This window comes from Oncorhynchus mykiss, chromosome 17 (genome assembly GCF_013265735.2).
Source record: "Oncorhynchus mykiss isolate Arlee chromosome 17, USDA_OmykA_1.1, whole genome shotgun sequence".
Classification (NCBI taxonomy): domain Eukaryota; kingdom Metazoa; phylum Chordata; class Actinopteri; order Salmoniformes; family Salmonidae; genus Oncorhynchus; species Oncorhynchus mykiss.
The window spans coordinates 44,810,916-44,832,360 of record NC_048581.1 but is presented as its reverse complement, the minus strand read 5'-3'; the positions used below and the strand labels follow the sequence as shown (position 1 = coordinate 44,832,360).

Genomic DNA, 21,445 nt, shown 5'->3' with positions numbered 1-21,445 from the left:
ACAGACCCAGGTAGGGAAAATACTGCTGTTTTGACTAACATTGTTTCAAGAACGAGGCTTGTTCTCCATACAGTTGTCTCACTGAGGAAGTTGTGTCAAGGATTGCAAATATGCAAAGCCCCAAAGCCACAGTGTACTTTTGTTACAGGACCCAAGGCTGGCAGTTCCTGTGTTGATTCGCGATATGCTATCAATGACGAGCCATGTTAGTCCTGTCCCACTGCAAACCATGACCACAGTTATGGCTGGCCCTCCTTATCAACATGCCCTAACAACACCATATGTTGTAATGAAGGAGTCTTTTGTTGAAATGTCCTTGTCTAATAGAAGGTATTCTGTTTTTACGTGCCATTATGTTATTATTTTCATCAATCAGTGGTAGTTCACATATTTCCATTGAATGTAATGTAATTAAGTTAAGTAGCTTGGATTGCAACCTGAACAGGTAATGTAGTTTGCTGTATTTACAACTGTGTTTTTCAAACTTCCTTGAGCTGTAACTGACTCTTGCATCAGTGACTCACTGATCCTATCATTTAGTAAGAATGGATTGATCATTCCTTATTACTGAGGTAATGTAGCGTTTGTATTTGGGGTTTGTTTTCCCACGTCTTCCACCTATGATCTACTGTGTTGTTCACACAGTGGCAGAGTGCAGGACATGGACTCAACATTGCCCCCTACTGATGCTTTGGACTATTATATTCTCTGATGAAAAGCCTAGGTGCTATATAGAGTGAAGCTTTTGAAGGCTTCCATGAGCCTTAATAGGGTGTATTTAGACTAGTTTTAAAGTGCGACCATTCTACCAAACACCCTCATATGAATGTGAGCAGTGGATAACTTTGATTCAAAATAAGTAGAGATGTAAAATAAGTAACATTTTCAGTTAGACTGAGTTACAAATAAGGAGAATAATTTTGTTTGTCCTAGTCTCAACATGTTTCACTTTTATCAATGATGTCCAGTAGGGGACAGCACAGTCTCATATTCCTCTCCAACCACTACCTCCTAGTCCATGAAGGGTTAGTGTGTTCTCATTCCAAAACATCAATCAACTGCTGCGGAGTAAAGTGATTTCAAAGAGCATTACTGTTATTCCTACACCCTTCCAATACCAGCCTCCTGGCCCCTAAATTGAGGGTGGTCCAAATTGACAGCCAGTGATCAATTAAGCATGAAAAGGTAAAGGTTTTTAGCCCAACAGATAAGAGTTTGCAACTTGTCTAGCTCAAGTGAGAGCAAAACATTTATTTGCATAAAGACCAATACAGTCTGCATATTTAGACTCCTATTGATTTTTTTTTTACCCATTGTATGTGTTTGGGACTATTCAAGAAGCATCATTATCAGCTAACGCCTTGAACTTTTCCCCCAGAATTACCTTGGAATGGCTGCAGTTTGCTGTACAGTCTGGGAACATGATATTCCCAATAAACAAATGTACCCTTCTCCTCCTCTGGAGAAAATGTGTTTCCAATGAAACCCTGGAGCCAGTGTAGTGTTTTCAAGGAGGAAGAGGTGGTAACGGGGGGAGGTGAGAAGTGAGGGAGTGAGCTCATATACCTCAACACTGTCAGAAGGGAGCTCAGCCTTGGACCTGTGTCAAGCGCAGAGCAAGAGACCATGCCAGGCTCTCGCTCACTTGCACTCTGCTGTCACCTTCTCCTTTGCCCTACTAATGCTGAAACAGTTACCACAGCAGATTTTTAATTTTTTTTAGCTGGGCAACTCAAGAACAAATTCTTATTTACAATGACGGCCTACTTCAGCCAAACCCAGGCAACACCGGGCCAATTGTGCACCACCCTATGGGACTCCCAATCACAGCCAGGTGTGATACAGCCTGGATTTGAACCAGGGCGCCTGTAGTGACGCCTCTAGCACTGAGGTACAGTGCCTTAGGGATCGGCCCATTTTTTTTCTATTTCAAACAGGTCCATCTGCTTTACATTTTAGTCATTTAGCAGATGCTCTTATCCAGAGGGACTTACAGTTAGTGTGTTCATCTTAATTAAGATAGCTAGGTGAGACAACTACATATCACAGTCGTAATAAGTACATTTTTCCTCAGTAAAGAAGTTATCAACAAAGGCAGTGCTAGTAGGAAAAGACAAAGGTTTTATTTATTTAAAAATACATCTTTTTTTTTGGAGGGGGGGTCTAGTTAAACACAACAGACTAATTGGCCTCAGAGCTGACAATGAACCCTCACCATTATCTCCCTAATAAACTGGCAAGCTTCACACCGTCTCCCTACGAGGGCTCTCGTTTGATCACTTGCATGGCTCCTAATCCACACTGGTTTCCGAGCAGGACCTTCTGCCCTGAGACCCAGTGGGAAGCGGAGGTGCCAAATGTCTGGGGGGGTCAAGAGGCAAAGGCTGCTGTACAGGACATGTTACTAGCTCTTAATTAGAAGTACATGCCCCGACCCGAACCAGAGTCCAACGACAGTCATGCCAACAAGTTAATTGTTACGCCAAGAGGTTTGAACATCTTGACAAGGTCGCTAGGTGTTGGGTTAAAGTCGCTACATTACCCTCTTCCTTTGGGAGAGCGTGTCCCCAGGCTTCTCTTTACCGTGTCCCTCGTGTGCACCCGCCTCTCCAATGGCTCCACTTCTGACACCAATGTAGCAATTTCGGGTCCAGCAACTGTCATGCCAACATCTTAACCGCTATGCCAAGAGGTCAAAACCTCTTGACGAGGTCGCTAGGTATTGAGGTCGCTGCTATATGATCAGCAAACAGATTATTCAGTCCCTCTAACAACCGCATGTCCACTTAAGAATGTGTCCCTGATACATGTACAGGTATGCTGTAACTATGAGTAGATTGTTGAATATACACGCCTTTGGTGAGAGGTTACATATACACATGCCGAAGGTATAAGAGATGTATAAGTAGGCTGCTATGCAACTATTTGTACCTCAAATGTAATTACACTATAACAGCGTATGTAGCTACCATGTATTACTAAATACTAGAATGCATCATTATCTTACTTTATTACTGATAACGTTTAGTTAGCCACTACTGGTAGATGCAGGGTCAATAAACACATGCCAAATATTGATGGATTTCTCAAAGGCATTATAGCCTAAACATCACTGTAATCATATCGTTATCAATATCATTGCATTGATAGTGCATTGATACCAGAATGGTTAATTGAATACCGTATCATTTTTATTTCCCAAATGTTCCAACGCTTGGGGGTGTATGTAGCCAAAGCGTCACCTGTTCCATACATGTTTCTGGAAAGTAAAGAGTTAACAGCAAAGCTCACATTTGGAAAGATCTTAAGCTCTGAAGGGTTGCTGAAGGGCATTATATCCCCTTCGTCGTAAGAGAAGTCGATTGACGTTTTTATTTCGAATAAAATACCTTCTACCCTGGCCAGTAAATTTGTTCATAACTCAAGCGACTGTCATGGCAAGTTGTGCCTGCAACTAATTATTTGCTGACTTCACGTAACTGTCGCTCCTTTTGCGGTTGGACTGTTGTAACTTTTCACCGGCGCAGGATATGCGTGGATGTACATCAAAATGATGAATCGCACAAGTAACAACCAACAATTTGACTTGAAGAAGAGACGGTTCTATCTGTACCCGAGCAATGTACTCGAATCTCCAAATCCCTAACCTTACTTGAGAGTTGAACGGTCCTTTTTCGCATGAACCACAGAAGGACTTGGGTCGGCTTTGTCGTTCCTAAAGATTCAGGATGAGAAAACCCAAAGTTAATCGGATGGTTCTTGCAATGTGCTTGTGGTGTTTTATAATGGTTATATTCTATTTTCACAGCAACCCGAAACCAGGTGAGTCAAATATCCTGCACAAGCCTTTTATTGTATTCATGAATTTGTCATATTTCAGTACATTGAATGGAATATGCATGTTTTCCCATGTGTTTTGCATACAAATTGACTTTTGAACTCATCTCTATTCAAACTCTTTAAATTGCATTTTTTAGGAGTAAAAAAAAATCCATTGTATTTAGACAATGATGTCTCCTGTGTTCTAATACAGTGTGAATATAGATAACAGGGGCATGTCATATCCCTACCATGGATGATAACCAAGTAGCCTGCAGCCTTCCATGCCAGCACTTATTCATACTTTTCATTATAATGGGTTTAATAGAGGTGTACACAGTGTACAAAACATTAGGAACACCTATTTCCATGACAGAATAAATAACCAACATCAAGAATCCTTTATTGATGTTGGTCCCATGTGACTCAGTTGGTGAAGCATGGTGCAACGTCAGGGTTGTGGGTTTGATTCCCACAGGGGACCAGTACAAAAATGCATGCACTCACACTACTGTAAGTTGCTCTTCTCCTAAATTATGTAAATGTCATTTCACTTGTTAAATCCACTTCAATCAGTGTAGATGAAGGGGAGGAGACAGGTTAAAGAAGGATTTTTAAGCCTTGAGACAATTGAGACATGGATTGTGTATATTTGCCATTCAGAGAGTAAATGGGCAAGACAAAATATTTAAGTACTTCGAAAGGGGTACTGTATTAGGTTCCAGGCACACTGGTTTGAGTGTGTTAAGAACGGCAATGCTGCTGGGTTTTTCAAGCAAACCGTTTCCCGTGTGTATCAAGAATGGTCCACCACCCAAAGGCCATCCAAACAACTTTACATAACTGTGGGAAGCATTGGAGTCAACATGGGCCAGCATCTCTGTGGAATGCTTTCAACACCTTGTAGAGTCCATGCCCCGATGAATTGAGGCTGTTCTGAGGTCAAAAGGGGTTGCAACTCAATATTAGAAAGGTGTTCCTAATGTTTTGTACACAATGTATATGCCCATTTACTTAAACAGAAATTCTACTTCAGTGAGAAAGTTTGTCATTGTGCAGACTTGGCCAAGTTGGCCTGACTAGACCTAGACTACACGCTATACTACTATAGAAACACATATTTTTTTCCTTGCGGTCAGTGAGTAAGCCACAGAGATGATATGTTTAAAGTGTGTGTTATTGTTGTACGGTGTCTCCACCCCACTCTCTCAACAGCTTTCACAACTGTTTTACCTCATGTCCCACCCTCTGTCTCTCTTTCCCGTTGGGACGTAGAGCAGAATGGAGGAAAACTTGAATTACCAGCCTGATTGGTTCAGTGTTTCCTCTGCCATGTGGAATAACGTGGTGAGAGTTTGCTGCTGTCGGTGTATCCGTTCACTGTGAGACCCGGCCTTCTCCTCTAGCCCCACACTGGTCCCTCTTTGCCCGCACAATGGCCTCATTCAGACATGTCCAACCATACTCAGTCCATGTGGTCCTACAAGGTAACATTTTGGGCTTTTTCTAAAACTTTTGAACAGAATGGTCACCTTTTGTGGAGCTCTGTAGGTGCGTGTTGCTCTACTTGTGACATTGTTTTTAAGAACGTATTCCGTTTATCAAATCAAAGTCCTAAACTTAAAATGTTGTTGAAATTACCCCCTTTCTATCTAGCATAATGCCATGAAAGGTTTTGCTCAAGCTAAGGTCAATCAATATGGGTTTGTCACTTTGTTACGGGTGCATCTTATTGTAGGTCTTCAGCATGACATAAGCACAAATGTATGCATGGATTTCTGTAACAGGAAATGCCTCTGAGCATTCAGATGTCAATAGATCTACGTGAAAGAGCACACGTTCATACCGATGCACAGGTCTGGGTAACAAAATCTGCATCCTTTGCCAAATGAATTTGGATGGGCTTCGAAATGTTGCAGTCGGGCGTGCAGATGAGACTTTGGGAACATTTCCATTTCTAAGTCTGTTTTGTTAGACCCCAGTCTGACGTAGATGTCTTACTATGTTAACAAAGGGAGAGTATCTTTTATCGTATCACACTGGACAGCATTGTTTAACTTACAAAAAGGGCAGCGTCAATATTCTCCCACTTGCTGAAGCTGGGATTTCTGTGTACACAGTCCTCACTCTCATGTTCAAGAAAGATAATTACATAGACTGCACCAGATGCTGGCGATAGCCTCTGATCCCCTGACCCAGGAGACGCAAATAAAATGTTTGTGGTGGCCACGCTAAAATCAACGTGTATTCAACCCAATATACCCTTTGTGGTTTGCAGCGGAAGCCAGTGGATCTTGAGGATCCGACAAAAAAGCCTTGGTGGAACAGCCCGACTTTTGAAAAGATGTGAGACAGCATATGTGGCACTAAACCTCAATGGAATGTTATGTCTATAACGCAGACACACTGTCAGGATCCTTCCACCACTAACCTCTCTATATGCCCTGTAAGCCAGTGCATGCTTCTGTGGTGTACAAGTCAGAAATATGTTTTACAAGTGGAAGGGTGAAAGAAGACACACAAGGCTCCAACCAATGATTTCACTCATTTAGTTCTGATCTGAGGCCTGATTGCCCTATCTTGGTCCCAACCATTATGTCCCAACCATCATTATGGCTAATTAAGGAAACCTGGCCGTAGATCAGTGCTTGGGGCAACTATCAGCTTACACTGTGAAGTTGGTCCCCACCTCATACCTGCCTTGCCTGGGCTTGACTCGAGCATTGGGGTCATAAAATGCTTATCTGCTCAACACGCGAGTGTCAAAAACAATTGCAGTGCCCCAGACTAATACAAATATCCTTAGCCACAAATCTGTACATTGTCTTACCTTTTAGAAGAGTAGGAGCACAAAGTGTCTTGAACTTTGTTCTAGGGAATGTTCCTGTCTCTCATATGTTTGTCATTGTTGTTTGACTTCAGTCTAGTACTATGTGTCCCAGAAGAGATACTGACTGTCTGTCATGCAGATCTCGATGGTACTCTCAGGTTGCCAAGTGAAATTAGTTCTGCCTGAGATTGCCGTCAGATCTGTAGCCATCTTGGGATATTGATGACAGTTCAGTTCAGCCCTGCTGTTCCTACCTGTTCTTTTCCCCCTGCCAGTTGCATATTCATGTAGAACACAGGAGGTTGGTGGTACCTTAATTGGGGAGGACAGGCTCGGGGTAATGGCTGGAGCGGAATGGGTGGAATGGTATCAAACACATGGTTTCCATGTGTTTGATGCCATTCCATTTGTGCCGTTCCAGCCATTATTATGAGCCATCCTCCTGCTCAGCATCCTCCAATGATGTAGATCAATCGTTCCAGGATTAGATAAGTTTGTGTGATGCGGGAACACGGATTTCTTCGCTCACTCTGGTTTTGTTCATAATTGGCCTCTATTACTTCCAGCTGCTCTCACCATGGCACAAATCCCTATCTAGGATTGGATTATCTTCTCACACAGAGGACTACTGGGAATAGCAATGGGAATTCTCTCCATCATTTTGTTTTGTGGAATTTTGATGTACTCTGTCAACCCTGTGTTCTTGTTTTGTCCCCAGTTTGGCACTGTCACCTAAATGTTAGCTTTGAAGTTAAAACTGTTCCCAGATCTGTGCTGAAGGTCACTTTATCCCCCCTAGATTGCCCATGCTGACTCAGCAATTTCGCAGATCCCCGTGGAGCGCTTTGAGAGGCTTGTTCTCCTCACTAGGCGAAACACTTGTCTTCTGACCGGCACATAACGGGCGTAGCATGTAAGGTGTTCCCATGTCATCAACCTGGCACGCAATTAAAGACTTCAACCTTGGTGACGACCCAAAGAACCGTCTGGAAGACGTCCCTCCTTGTGGAACACCATAGTCTGCTTTGCTGCTATAGGCAGCCTTGCTACTCTTTTTACCCCCACAAATGTGCCTATACACAATATAAGCCCCCACCTGTTCTGTAATTCATACTATGTGTCTCGGGGAAAGACCAAGACAATACCTGCCCCACATCTGCTTGCACTCTCCTAAGACTCTCACTCTCGTTAAAAAAGATAACCCCCACCACCCACGCTCCCGTGGATGTGCAGTAACACCTTTCACATTAGAGGTCGGCCGATTTCAAGTTTTCATAACAACCCGAAATCGGTATTTTTGGGCGCCAATTGTTTTTTTTTTTTTTTTTTACACCTTTATTTAATCTTTATTTAACTGGGCAAGTCAGTTAAGAACACATTCTTATTTTCAATGACGGCTTAGGAACGGTGGGTTAACTGCCTCGTTTAGGGGCAGACAGACAGATTTTCACCTTGTCAGCTCGGGGGATCCTCTCTTGCAACCTTACAGTTAACTAGTCCAACGCAATAACGACCTGCCTCTCGCTCGTTGCACTCCACAAGGAGACTGCCTGTTATGCGAATCCAGTAAGACAAGGTAAGTTGCTAGCTAGCATTAAACTTATCTTATAAAAAACAATCAATCCTAATCACTAGTTAACTACACATGGTTGATAATATTACTAGATATTATCTAGCGTGTCCTGCGTTGCATATAATCTGAGTGAGCATACAAGCAAACAAGTGTCTAAGTATCTGACTGAGCGGTGGTAGGCAGAAGCAGGCGCGCAAACATTCATTCAAACAGCACTTTCGTGCGTTTTGCCAGCAGCTCTTCGTTGTGCGTCAAGCATTGCGCTGTTTATGACTTCAAACCTATCAACTCCCAAGATGAGGCTGGTGTAACCGAAGTGAAATGGATAGCTAGTTAGCGCGCGCTAATAGCGTTTCAAACATCACTCGCTCTGAGCCTTGGGGTGGTTGTTTCCCTTGCTCTGCATGAGTAACGCTGCTTCGATGTGCTGGCTGTTGTCGTTGTGTTGCTGGTTCGAGCCCAGGGAGGAGCGAGGAGAGGGACGGAAGCTATACTGTTACACTGGCAATACTAAAGTGCCTATAAGAACATCCAATAGTCAAAGGTTAATGAAATACAAATGGTATAGAGGGAAATAGTCCTATAATAACTACAACCTAAAACTTCTTACCTGGGAATATTGAAGACTCATGTTAAAAGGAACCACCAGCTTTCATATGTTCGCATGTTCTGAGCAAGAAACTGAAACGTTAGCTTTCTTACATAGCACATATTGCACTTTTACGTTCTTCTCCAACACTTTGTTTTTGCATTATTTAAACCAAATTGAACATGTTTCATTATCTACTTGAGGCTAGATTGATTTCATTGATGTGTTATATTAAGTTAAAATAAGTGTTAATTCAGTATTGTTGTAATTGTCATTATTACAAATTTAAAAAAAATTAATCGTCCAATTAATCGGTATCGGCTTGTTTGGTCCTCCAATAATCAGTATCGGCGTTGAAAAAAGCAGAATCGGTCGACCTCTACTTCACATACATTGCAGCAGCGGGGATCGGCCTCCACACAGTAGTGTCTCTCTCATTAAAGCGCCTCTCTTTGGCAGACCTGGAGAGCCCGCGGAGGGGGATGGGGCCCCTGCTCCCCGAGGGATTTCCACACAGAGCAGCGTTCATGGCAGGGACAGGAGAAACACACATTGGCCTTTCTACATTCTGCATCTCCTAAGCTCTTGCTACTGTACCAGAAAGGGAGAGTGGGAAAGAGAGAGGATCAGCATGGGTTCTAACTTCACAGTGTAAGCTAATAGGACTTGGTCAGCTCACATTAAATGGGTTTTTGGTTGAGTGCAATGAACACCTTTATAGAGTACTACAGTATGAGTCATAATACCAATAAAACCATGTGGTCAAACAAAGAAATGATTCCAATCGTTTTTCCACCATTCATTTTTCCCATAGGGATTTTAGAAACACTTAAAAAAAGGGCTGTGTTTCATGTAGGCTTACCCTGGCATGACGTTTTAATAACCGTGTAAATCTTTTCAGGACAAGGTGACTTATCAATATACAGTATGCGGCTGTATTTACTCCCCCAAAATGAAATGCTAATTAGCTGCTAATGTGGCTATCATATAGAACTACAAATGCCATGATGATATGGATGAGACTGCCGAATAGAAGCAATGGTAAGAATCTCTGGATTAACTATCTAATGTTAGCTAAATTTAGTAATTAATACATTGGATACATTTCTTTAAATTGACAATTCTGTAAACTGTTTAAAACTGTTTTAAATTGACTAAATACCTGTTAGCAAAGGTGTCAGCTAGAGATGGCGTGCAGGATCTTTCAAGGATTTGTGGTCTTGCACAATGTCTACTTTGATGCTAATTAGCATTTTTTTTTTATCTGAGAGTAAATGGAGCCAAATATATTGATAAAACTCATCTTGTCTGATTGAGATTTACCTGGTTATCAAAATGTCACGCAAAGGTAAGCCGACATGAAACACAGCCCTTATTTTAAGTGTTTCTAAAATTCCCTATGGGAAAAATGAATCGTGGAAAAATTATTGGAACCATTTCCCTGTTTGACCGCTAGGTTTTATGGGTATTATGACACATCCACTGTGGGGCTCTATTAGGTAGACAAGTCTGTACTTGGGTTACATTTTTTGTCACTTAGCCAGCAGATCTTTTTATTTATCCGTTATTTTACCAGGTAAGTTGACTGAGAACACGTTCTCATTTGCAGCAACGACCTGGGGAATAGTTACAGGGGAGAGGAGGAGGATGAATGAGCCAATTGTAAACTCAGGATTATTAGGTGACTGTGATGGTTTGAGGGCCAGATTGGGAATTTAGCCAGGATACCGGGGTTAACACCCCTACTCTTATGATAAGTGCCATGGGATCTTTAATGACCTCAGAGAGTCAGGACACCCATTTAACGTCCCATCCGAAAGACGGCACCCTACACAGGGCAGTGTCCCAATCACTGCCCTGGGGCATTGTGATAAAAAAAAATAAACCAGAGGAAAGAGTGCCTCCTACTGGCCCTCCAACACCACTTCCAGCAGCAGGTCTCCCATCCAGGAACTGACCAGGACCAACCCTGCTTAGCTTTAGAAGCAAGCAAGAAACAATCTTATTCTGAGCAATACTCAACATATACAATGAGCAATTTTTGGGGTTTACTTAGGCCTAGATCTTCAGCCGCTGGCTGGTAATGCTTGCAAATGCAACAATTTATCTTCCGTAATTGGATGGGAAACTCCTGAACGTATTGCTCATTAGTTTTCATCCGAATACATTTTAATTCATCAGAAGAATAGCAAATAGAGTGATTTGTAGATTTTTTTGTGTAACTTTCCATGGTTATAGAATGATAATAACTAGTGCTGTGACAATACCAGTTTCGCATTTGATTTTTTTTATGGCAAAAATGAAAACACGAAGCAGACCAGTTTGGTCCTTTAAAAACCTGCTGTTTGTAAAATATTGTGTGCTGTAGCTTGGAAAATAAATTAAAATGACTAGAAGACAACATAATGATGTCTGTTTCCAACATTATGACTGTTTTCCTAAATAAGTTACATTCACTTCATGTTTTATTTCCTTGCCACGATACTAATAAGTATAGAGATACTGGTATCGTCCCTGCCCTAATAATAACAACAGGAAGTTAAAGTACTAAGAGCACATTGATTCAATGTGTCATCTCTGCTCGTTCCTGGAATACAGTAGCTATAGTCATCACATTCTGCCAGGTCCTGCTTCGCATATTCAAAAATAGTACTGACGTTACCTGTACTCCTGGCATTTAATTAGGGAAAAAATGAAAAGGTTTGGGAGGGGTCGTATTTAAAATGTGTGCTGCCTTTAACTGACAGTGGCAATTTCCATAAGGAAGTTGTAATGTGTTTATAAAACAGTTTGAAATACATCAATGTACTGTATCACTGTTCACCACAAAATGCCCCCACACCTTGGCACACTCTAGGCAAGGGCCAGGCCAAAGTGACAACATTACCCTTTGGAGACCCGTTCTCTCTCTATTACTGTACAAGTTGGCTCCATTGACAACAGTGGCACTGGCAACACCTTTTTTATCATCAACATTATTTAAGCATCAACATTATTTTTGTCATTGTGATTGGCCCACAAATGGTAAAGCTATGTCTGTAGAGAAAGTAACCTTTAAATGGTCTTCTATACTGAACAAAAATATAAACCCAATGTAAGTGTTGGTCCCATGTTTCATGAGCTGAAATAAAATATCCCAGAAATGTTCCATACGCACAAAAAAACATATTTCTCTAAATTTTGTGCACAAATTTGGTTACATCCCTGTTAGTGAGCATTTCTCCTTTGCCAAGATAATCCATCCACCTGACAGGTGCGGCATATCAAGAAGCTGATCAAACAGCCGGATCATTGCACGGGTGCACCTTGTGCTGGGGACAGTAAAAGGCCACTAAAAAGTGCAATTTTGTCACACAACACAATACCACAGATATCTCAAGTTTTGAGGGAGCATGCAATTGACATGCTGACTGCAGGAATGCCACCCAGAGCTGTTGCCAAATAATTTCATGTTAATTTCTCTACCATAAACCGCCTCCAACATCGTTTCAGAGAATTTGGTAGTATGTCCACTCCAGCCCAGGACCTCCACATCCGGCTTCTTCACCTGCGGGATCGATTATATTTTTGGCCAGTATAATTTCAAGTTCCACAGTCATGTGTGCAAGTACAGTGAAATGCCTTTCTTGCAATCTGTAAATCCAACAATGCAATGGTCAATATCAATGTGGTACTAAAAATAACATAAGGTAGAACAAAAACACACGAGAAATAAAAAATAAGAAGAACACGAGAAAGTAAGAAGTTACTGTATATACAAGGTCAATTGTTCAGCATGGAGATGGTTGTTTCTCCACACAAATAACATGTCATTTCTATTAGCAAGACATCAGTTAGCAAGACATTAGCAAGTTTTCAAAAAATATTATATTTTGACATGCAGTTATTCAGATCTAGCTTGCCAACTTAGTAGCTGTTGGGTTTATAGGTTATCCCCAGCTACAGTGGTCTACAGTATATCTTTCCCGCATGCCTTGCTCTGGCATGGAGAGTGTGAGTGTGTTCATTGTTCACAAGTGGCTTGACATTCAGACTTGCCGAGTCTCACACGGGCGTGGAGAGAGAGACACACACATCGTCCGTTCACCTTTTTCCTTGCCACACATACATACATTTCCCTCTATACTCTTCATCTTACAAAAGTAGTATTCAATTGCCTTTATCCTTGGTGGAACTACCATGTAATGCAGACACAGCATTGTAGACCACAGTGGCTGTCCCTGACCTTTAAATTAACCCTAACCTTAACTAAACCCTTAACCATGACCCTAACCTTAACCTATTTTTAACCAATTCTTAAATTAAATATTGGTTTGCAGGTCAGAAGTGTGCATATAGCATTTCCCCTCCTTGAGCCTGCCACACACGTTGCTTCCTGCTTATACGGTGTATCTCTATAAAGTCACTCACTCCTGACTCATGTCACAACAGCATCATCAAATTGGATCTAATGCTGCTTAGCCTAATGGGTATATATAGAGCTTGAAGCTCAACAGCCTTATAAATATTGTGATAGCATGCTATTGGTTGATTGGATTGGGATCGGACAAGATTAAGCTATCAGAGCCAGTCCATTCAATGTGATAGCATGAATGCTAAGAAACAAAACATTTTCCCTTAGCCATTCTTTACATTATATCTTATTTAGCATATTACATCAGGACTCCTAGAGTATATACCGTGCACACGCACAAGGCACGTATTCTTAACTCTCCCTCTTCCTTGTTGCAGGTGAAGGTTTGATTGCGTGGCAGTCTTACTCTGCTGGATTTCTGATGCACCCAGCCTTTCCTCTTCTGTCAGTGTGTGTGTGTTGAAGTTAATCCACACTGCAGTTAGGTGTCACTTTCCTCCCTCTTTTAGAACGTATGCCTTTTGGGTTAATCCAGCCACAGCACGTTGAGTTGTGTCGTTTACAGACATGGGGCACCTGTTTTCAAGATTTAATGTCATGTGCACAATTTTAGTGAATTGCCTTTGTTGCAAGCTCTAAACCCAACATTGCGGTAATCAATATTAATGTATCACTAAAAATAACATAAGGTAGAACAAAATGACAAAATAAATAAAAATAAGAACACGAGAGAGTAAGAAGCTATATACAGGGTCACTTTCAATACCATATTTACATTGTGCAGGGATACTGGAGTGATAGAGGTACTGTAGATACTGTATGTATAGGGGTAAGGCATCAGGATATATGATAAACAGAGTAGCAGCAGTGTAAATGAGGATTGCATGTGAGTGTAGTTAGTATAAATGTGTGTGCATGTTATGTGTGTGTTGGAGTGCCAGTGTGCGTGAGTGTGTAGAGTCCTGTGAGTGTCTACAGAGACAGTCCAAAATACAAATTTAACACAAGGGTCAAGTCAGATAACCTGTTGAGCCATTCTGTTATCTATTTAGCAGTCATATGACTTGGGAATAGACTTGATGCACTGGTACTGCTTGCCGTGCGGAAGCAGAGTCTTTAATGATTTTCCGGAATTTCCTTTCACATCGCCTGATATAGAGGTCCTGGATGGCAGGGAGCTCGGCCCCAGTGATGTACTGGGCTGTATATACTGCCCTCTGTAGCGCCATGTGATCGAGGGCGGTGCAGTTGCCATACCAAGCAGTGATGCAATCAGTCACAATGCTCTCAATGGTGCAGCTACATAACTTTTTGAGGATTTGAGGGCCCATTCCAAACCTTTTCAACCTCCTGAGGGGGAAGAGGCGCTGTCACGCCTTCTTCGTGACTGTACGTGTGTGAGTGGACCATTTTATGTCCTTAGTGATTTGGAGACCGAGGAACTTGAAGTTCTCGAACCGCTCCACTTAAAGGAGCAGTTCTCTCTGTGGGTCTAAACCCAAGAAGTTCTGGAAGACGGTGAAATACCTTGAGAATAAACCCTCCTCCTCACAGCTGCCCATGTCACTTAATGTTGATAATCTGGTAGATACTGTGGCTGAGCTCATTTATCAACACTTCATTAAGTCAGGATTCCTATTTGACTCAGCCACGTCTCCTTCTATTTTGCCCTGTTTGTCAAAAGTATTTGAAAAACTTGTCAATAATCAACTGACTTGCTTTCTTGATGGCTATAGTATTCTCTCTGGTATGCAATCTGCTTTCCACTCAGGTTATGGATGTGTCACTGCAACCTTAAAGGTCCTAAATTATGTCACCACTGCACTTGACTCTAAGCAATATTGCTGCAATATTTATTGCCATGGCCAAAGCTTTCTCTGCTCTTAACCTTTTTCGGAACACCTCCAAAGCAAAGGTCATGGGGTTCGGTAAGAAGAATGTCTCTACCTTCTTGACCTTCATGCTGTCGTCGGTGCCTAACAATGTTTGCACCATGTTTGTATTACTACCATGTTGTGTTGCTGCCATGTTGTGTTGTTGTCATGTGTTGCCACAATTGTTTTGTTGCTACCATTGTTGTGTTGTCTTACGTCTCTCTTTATGTAATGTTGTGGTGCCTCTTTTGTCGTGATGTGTGTTTTGTCCTACTTTTAAAAATTGTTTTATCCCAGCCCTCATCCCCACAGGAGGCCTTTTGCCTTGGTAGGCCATCATTGTAAATAAGAATGTTATCTTAATTGACTTGCTTAGTTAAATAAAGGTTAAATACAAATCAAATAAATAAACCTACCACAATGTATATTTATATTTTCTCTGTGTGATGTCTCTCCTCTCTGGGGAGGTTCCCAGTGCTTAGAATGCAGCCACGTTGCGTCCTTTATTTAAAGAGGGAGCTCAAGCTGATCCTAACTGTTATAGGATAATTTCTATCTTAAAGTTACCTCTTAAAACGGATGAAATGCATAGTCATTTGCTTCGGGTTAGTCTCACCTTACCATACTCCCATACTCCTGAAATCGAGGCTAGCGTTGGGTCAACATACAGATGCCACTTAAAATTGTGATGACAAGTCTTAAACCAGTTCTCTTCCATTAAAGAATATGAATTGTGAATTCTCCCAGTAAAGAAAAACGGACAAAATATTGAAAATGCTAGTTTCAAACACTGCATGTCTCAGCTGGTCTTTTATGCCGTAAAATCACATCTCAAGTTTTGCAGTCAATTGTAAAGTGGAATAAGAAAATTCAGGCGATACAAATGTATACAGTGATACACATTTATGACGTATCGTCATAAATCGTAACTTCGCAGGTACTTCGCAGGTAGAAAGTCTCCTCAATTCCTTTTGACAGGTTTGAGAAGTGCCTCTGTATAGCTTTACTCGAGAGTTGAAACATGTCGGACCACTGTCAGAAGAGGCCCTCTCTTTCTCTTTGAACTGGACATAGACTGACTGCTTTTACGGCCTTAACAGGGCTGAGTTAGTACCATATTGACTTGAACAGCGGAGGTCGTTAAAGCAGGGGATAATATATTCAAATCGGGCATACTGAAAGCAGGTGGACAGGTCTTACGAGCTGGGAATGACTGTGTACAATGTAATCTGTGTATATGTAGCCCCATACCTTTTTTCAATGTCTTGATGCAAGGACTAAGAACACACCAGATGGCCTTTACACTACTAGAAGAGAAGTGTTTCCTGAAAATGTTATGGCATGGTTACAGTATGTGCTTCAGCTGTTTGCAATGTCCTTAAACTTAACATAAACACTGTCTTGCGTTTGCCAAAAGAGCTGAACATATAGAAACATACGGGATGACTGTATAAACATATTTTCTGAATGTTGATGTCCTCTTGAAGTCATGCGCTGAGGGATCTCTGGTGTGTAGTGAGTAGACTGCACAAACTGGTTGAATCAAGCACTACCCGCTGGGTCAAAACTGGTTTAATAAACATTGTTTCCAGGTCATTTGAACAACAACAAAAATGTATGTGATGTTGAATTCATGTGGAACTGATTGGGTTTGGAAAAAAGTCATCAACGTAAGGGAATTTCGTCTTTATTTCACACAACATTTAACCTAAATCCAATCACGTGGTCATTTTTTTTGTTGAATTCACGTTAGTTGACAACTAAACCAAATGTAAAACAAAACTAGATGTTGAAATGACGCCTGTGCCCGGTGGGTAAAACTCAACGGACACTATGAAAGCTTAACCCAAGTTTATTCTTCCCAGAGGATCAATACAGCTGCATTAGACAAAGACATTTTCACAGAAGAACTGATATTGAACCCTTCCTCCTAGGCTGAGTCTCCTCCTACACATCTGAACAGACAACGCATCTCTGTTGCTAGACAGAACCTTTGTGATATCTGTTCTTCCTCACTTCCATTGACCTCTACCCCAAATTCCTCACTCCTCCAAAACTCAAGGATGTCATGGTGATTGGTACCAGACTGTGTCTCTTCTCCCAGAGGATCCCTCCCATAGGATCCCTGATGTCTAACAATAACATATCCTGACATAATGTAAACCATTATACATTACCCTCTCTTCCTCAGTGACATGAATACGTGTATTTCATATTCTCAGAACCCAACAGTAGTGACTAGTACGAGAATGTTACATTTTTGTGAAGGAGACGCAGGGAGTCAGAAAGCAGGTGCAGCCTGTGAGTTTAATAGGAACGAACATGAATTGAATACAAAAACAGGAGTAGCGTCTAAACATGAAAACCGGAAACAATACTACCTAATGGGTGATACAACGGAGTGCTAGATAAAAGGGAAGTAATCAGGTAGTAATAATGTCCAGGTGTGCCTCATGATGGGGCGCAGGTGTGTGTAATGATGGTTGCCAGGTGAGCGTAATGATGGGTTGCCAGGACCGGCGGTTAGTAGACTGGTGATGTTGAGTGCCGTAGCGGGAGTAGACGTGACAATTTTAGACCAAACTACGGTGGTTGGGTCAGTGGACAGTTGGGTACATAGGAAGACTGTATGCCACCAGTTGTAGTCTCTCCAGTCTAAATCTGTCCACCAGACTGGTGTACTGTATGGTGGCTAAGTTGGTCCTGTTGATCTCCTTAGTGTGGGTTGCAGTGTGTGTTCCACTCATTTGGTCAGAGTGACACATCAGTTTGTTTTATCCTTTTCATACTTTTATGTTCAATCCCAGTCATATTTAGTTTTTTAATTAGCTACTGGAAGTCTTGCTAATTAATTTAAGTTTTAAGCAAATTATTCTCAGTAGGTGAATGCTCCATTCTTGTACAGTAACATTAAGGAATAAATTGGTGCCGTTGATGATGTCGGATTTCTGAAGACGTGCTTGATGGCACTGAAACACAGACAATTATCTCAGCCATGCCCTGTCTGGCTGCACCCTCTCCAACCCTCCCCTGTCTCAAGAGACCATGTCTGTGACTCTTTGTCTCTCTCAATTCCAATGTGAAGGTTTCTTGTCAACCCACACTGTCTGACAAATGTGACATTTTTTTTTACCAAACACAGTAAATTGCATGCTTGCACCGTCAACCATTTTTTTTTATAGAACATCACATGAGCCACAGCATACGAAACAGAGGCTACGACAACAACAGCCTATACAACAACAATCTAAATGCCACGTCATGTTTCTTAAAGTAACTCTAAAGTAGTCTCAGAGGCTTCCTACCGCTGTTTATCCTCCATCTGCTCTCTTGGTTTTCTATGATTGCAAGCAAATTTTCACCCTTTTTCGCCTCATACTTCCTTCCACCTCCTCCTCTGCTCCCATAAAGGAGTGCTGTTTTCAGTAGTGTTGCTGCCTTGTATGTTTAGGAGAGAGCTACAGTAAAAGATACAGTAGTCTGAATGGATGCACAGTCCTTTTTGAGGCCTGGTTTTACATAAAATACCCTCTCTTTTTTCTGTGTGCTTCTATGACAACCTGTAGTTTGGGTGTGCGCACCTGTTTGTTAGTGTTTAATGACGCTCAGGTGTGTAGTAGTGTGTACAGTATGTAATAAATTACACATGGGTGAGTTTATCTTTCTGGTCTCCCTTTGACTCAACTGTATTTCTGACTTTCTATTAGGCTATATTAAAGTCTCTGATTGTGGTTACATTCCTACCTTTACATTTAACATGATTCATGATTATCTCTCTTGCCCTTTTTTAGGAAGTTGCGCATTTTCACGAACACTAACTAAACTATGGCACGGACGTAAAATACATTTTGCCCTAGTTTCAACTAGGCTGTGTCAGAGTGGTCGCTTCTCAAGCATTGGGCTCAACATTAAACAAACATGAAATTTGCATTCAGATTGAAAGTTCAGTAAAAACTTGCCATACCTGATGATTTGCCACAATGGCATAACATGGAGTGTGTGGATACCAATGTAGAATGCAGCAGAGATGGCTAGCGGTCTTGAGGGTGTACTATAGGTAATCTGCCTGTACTGACCTAGATGTGTGTACCTGTGTGTGTTTTCTCAGCCTCAGCGCAGGGCAGTGGGAGGAGCAGCGGCCAGGGAAAATCAGGGAGAAGTCCACTCCAGATGCTCTATGACAGTGACCAGGTAAGTCCCGCCCACCACCAGGTAGCTTTCACATCATTGGCTGATGAATTTATAGCTACATGAATGTTTATGACCACTGAACTTGTTTTGGTCATGTTTTGATGAGTTTTTCTAGGTGCATTTTTTTAATATTCAGAGCCTTTGCTGTTTACTTGCTGAAAGTTCTGTATAATGTGAGTGTTAACCTTATTGGTTGAGGAAAGCTGACATTTAATTCTGCTGCTGCTGCGCTCTCTCGTTGAATGACAGCAAACGCTTAATTGAAGAATCCCGTCCATATTTCCCACCCCTACTGTTGACCTACTGTATCACCGCAAAGGGTTGTAGACTTCGGCTACCGAACTTCAACTTACCTCATGAAAACATTTTGTGTGCGCGGACAGCCGAAATCTCAAATTAATATATGCGGCATCTGTTTCATGTTTCATTCCATCTGTGATGTGAATGGTTTGTCTGTAAAACCAGATTTAGATTAAATCATAACTATTAAGCCCACATTGCACTACAGCTGTACCTTAAGCTACAAGGGTCGGGTGTCTTGAAATCTGTACATCTTAAGCCTTTGAAACTGTCTGCTGTAGTTACCGGTGACAGTCAGTGATTGACACAGGTGCGACCCTTGACCTTTTTTTTTAGGTTTGTTTACTGTCTAGTACAGCTCTTTTGAAGTTACTCATCAGACAAAAGTTCAAACGTCTGTGTAAAATTTCGCCGCAGAAGATGATTTGAAAATGATTCATTCCTAGCCCTGACTTGGCGATTCCAGACTACAGTCAGACATTGGTTAGTAAAATACAATTATTTTACATGCTTAGGATGAAAAAAGATTAATTATAAATGCAAAGGGAATTCACACAGTTATTTTTGCCTGCTTCTCACGTGTGGTGGGCATAAAACCATCTTGTTCAAAATAAAAATAACTGACATAGATGCTAGCAAAGTTACAATCTCCCCCTCTCTCTCTCCCTCCCTCTTTTGACTTGTCATACCACTGTTGAAAAAAAGTCCAGACAGTGATAGAGTGCAGTATAAAGTTCCCTATAAATAGTTTAGTGATTAACATGGGTAACTGGGATCCCGGGACTGTCCCAGGAACACTCTTCACATTTCCTGAAAAAATTGAATGACAAGATCTGGGAAATTACAAAAAAATGTCTCCAATGTTGCACTTCTGCAATACTACAAAATACACGACATGCGCAGCAGCAGATCAGCAAAAAATAAAATTACACCTTATCCAAACAGGTTGTCGCATGGAAGCCTTAAACCTAGTGTATTTACTTCACACAAAGTCACCATAAATTCAAAGCACACTGTTATGTTCGTTGTTTGAAGGATTGGACCAAGGTGCAGCGTGGAAAGCACTCATCATATTTATTAAAGTGAACCAGCAACAAAACAAAATAAAGAGTAACGAAACGTCCAGCTAACGAAAGACAGCTGCCTCTTATTGGGAACCATACCAGGCCAACATAGAAATATACAAACTAGAATACCCACCCTAGTCACACCCTGACCTAACCAAAATAGAGAATAAAAAGGCTCTCTAAGGTCCGGGCGTGACACACACGCATAATTGATACTGCAGTACTGCACACACACACCAGAATGCAGTTCATAAGCCCTACAATAAACCCTTACAGTATGACCTATAAAATAACGTGTGCCTCTTTGAGCTGTCATTGTGACTCTTCAGACAGTCACAAATTGAATCTGCACAATTCACTACATAGGCATCTCTGTCTGTTAACAATTCATGAGGGGAAATTCTAACTTCTCCTGTCCTACAGCCTAAGCTATTTTCCTATCCAGTCCCTATCCCACTGAAACCCCAAATCCTGAGTCCTGTCCCTCATGAAAATTCCTAACTTTATTCTGTAATCGCCTATGACTGTCAAAATACCATTATAACATTTTCCCTGCTTCTCTGCGCTGTCTCGTACTTGCTGCCCATATGAGAGCTTCGGTAGAGAATGTGTGATCAACAAACGGTATGAGAGTAGATATGGATATTTTTATCTTGACATTTCAACTTTTTCCACTCTTCAGCTCACGGTTATTCATGAGCTGATCTGCAAGCTGTATAATCATCAACTTGATTTTGCCAAATAGAGGAGATATTCTGACATTCGTTGAAGGAGGTTACCTAGCAAGCGTAGCAACTTTGGTCGTTTGACTTTTGTTTGACTGCCGTTGCAAACTGTGTTTGATTCTA

General features: G+C 41.5%; 1 protein-coding gene across 2 annotated transcripts in view; it reads left to right on the top strand.

Moving 5' to 3' along the window:
* The first annotated feature begins 3,281 nt into the window (after positions 1-3,281).
* LOC110493940 (carbohydrate sulfotransferase 11) overlaps positions 3,282-21,445 on the top strand; it is a 28,842-nt gene continuing 10,678 nt past the window's right edge. The window contains exons 1-2 of one of the 2 annotated variants that reach the window (XM_021568556.2): positions 3,282-3,822; positions 19,148-19,230. In XM_021568556.2, coding sequence (XP_021424231.1) covers positions 3,729-3,822; positions 19,148-19,230 — 177 coding nt within the window. In that variant the 5' untranslated portion in view covers positions 3,282-3,728. Of the gene's footprint in view, positions 3,823-4,790; positions 5,307-19,147; positions 19,231-21,445 lie in introns of those variants that run through there. The other variant, XM_036949959.1, reaches the window with a different exon arrangement.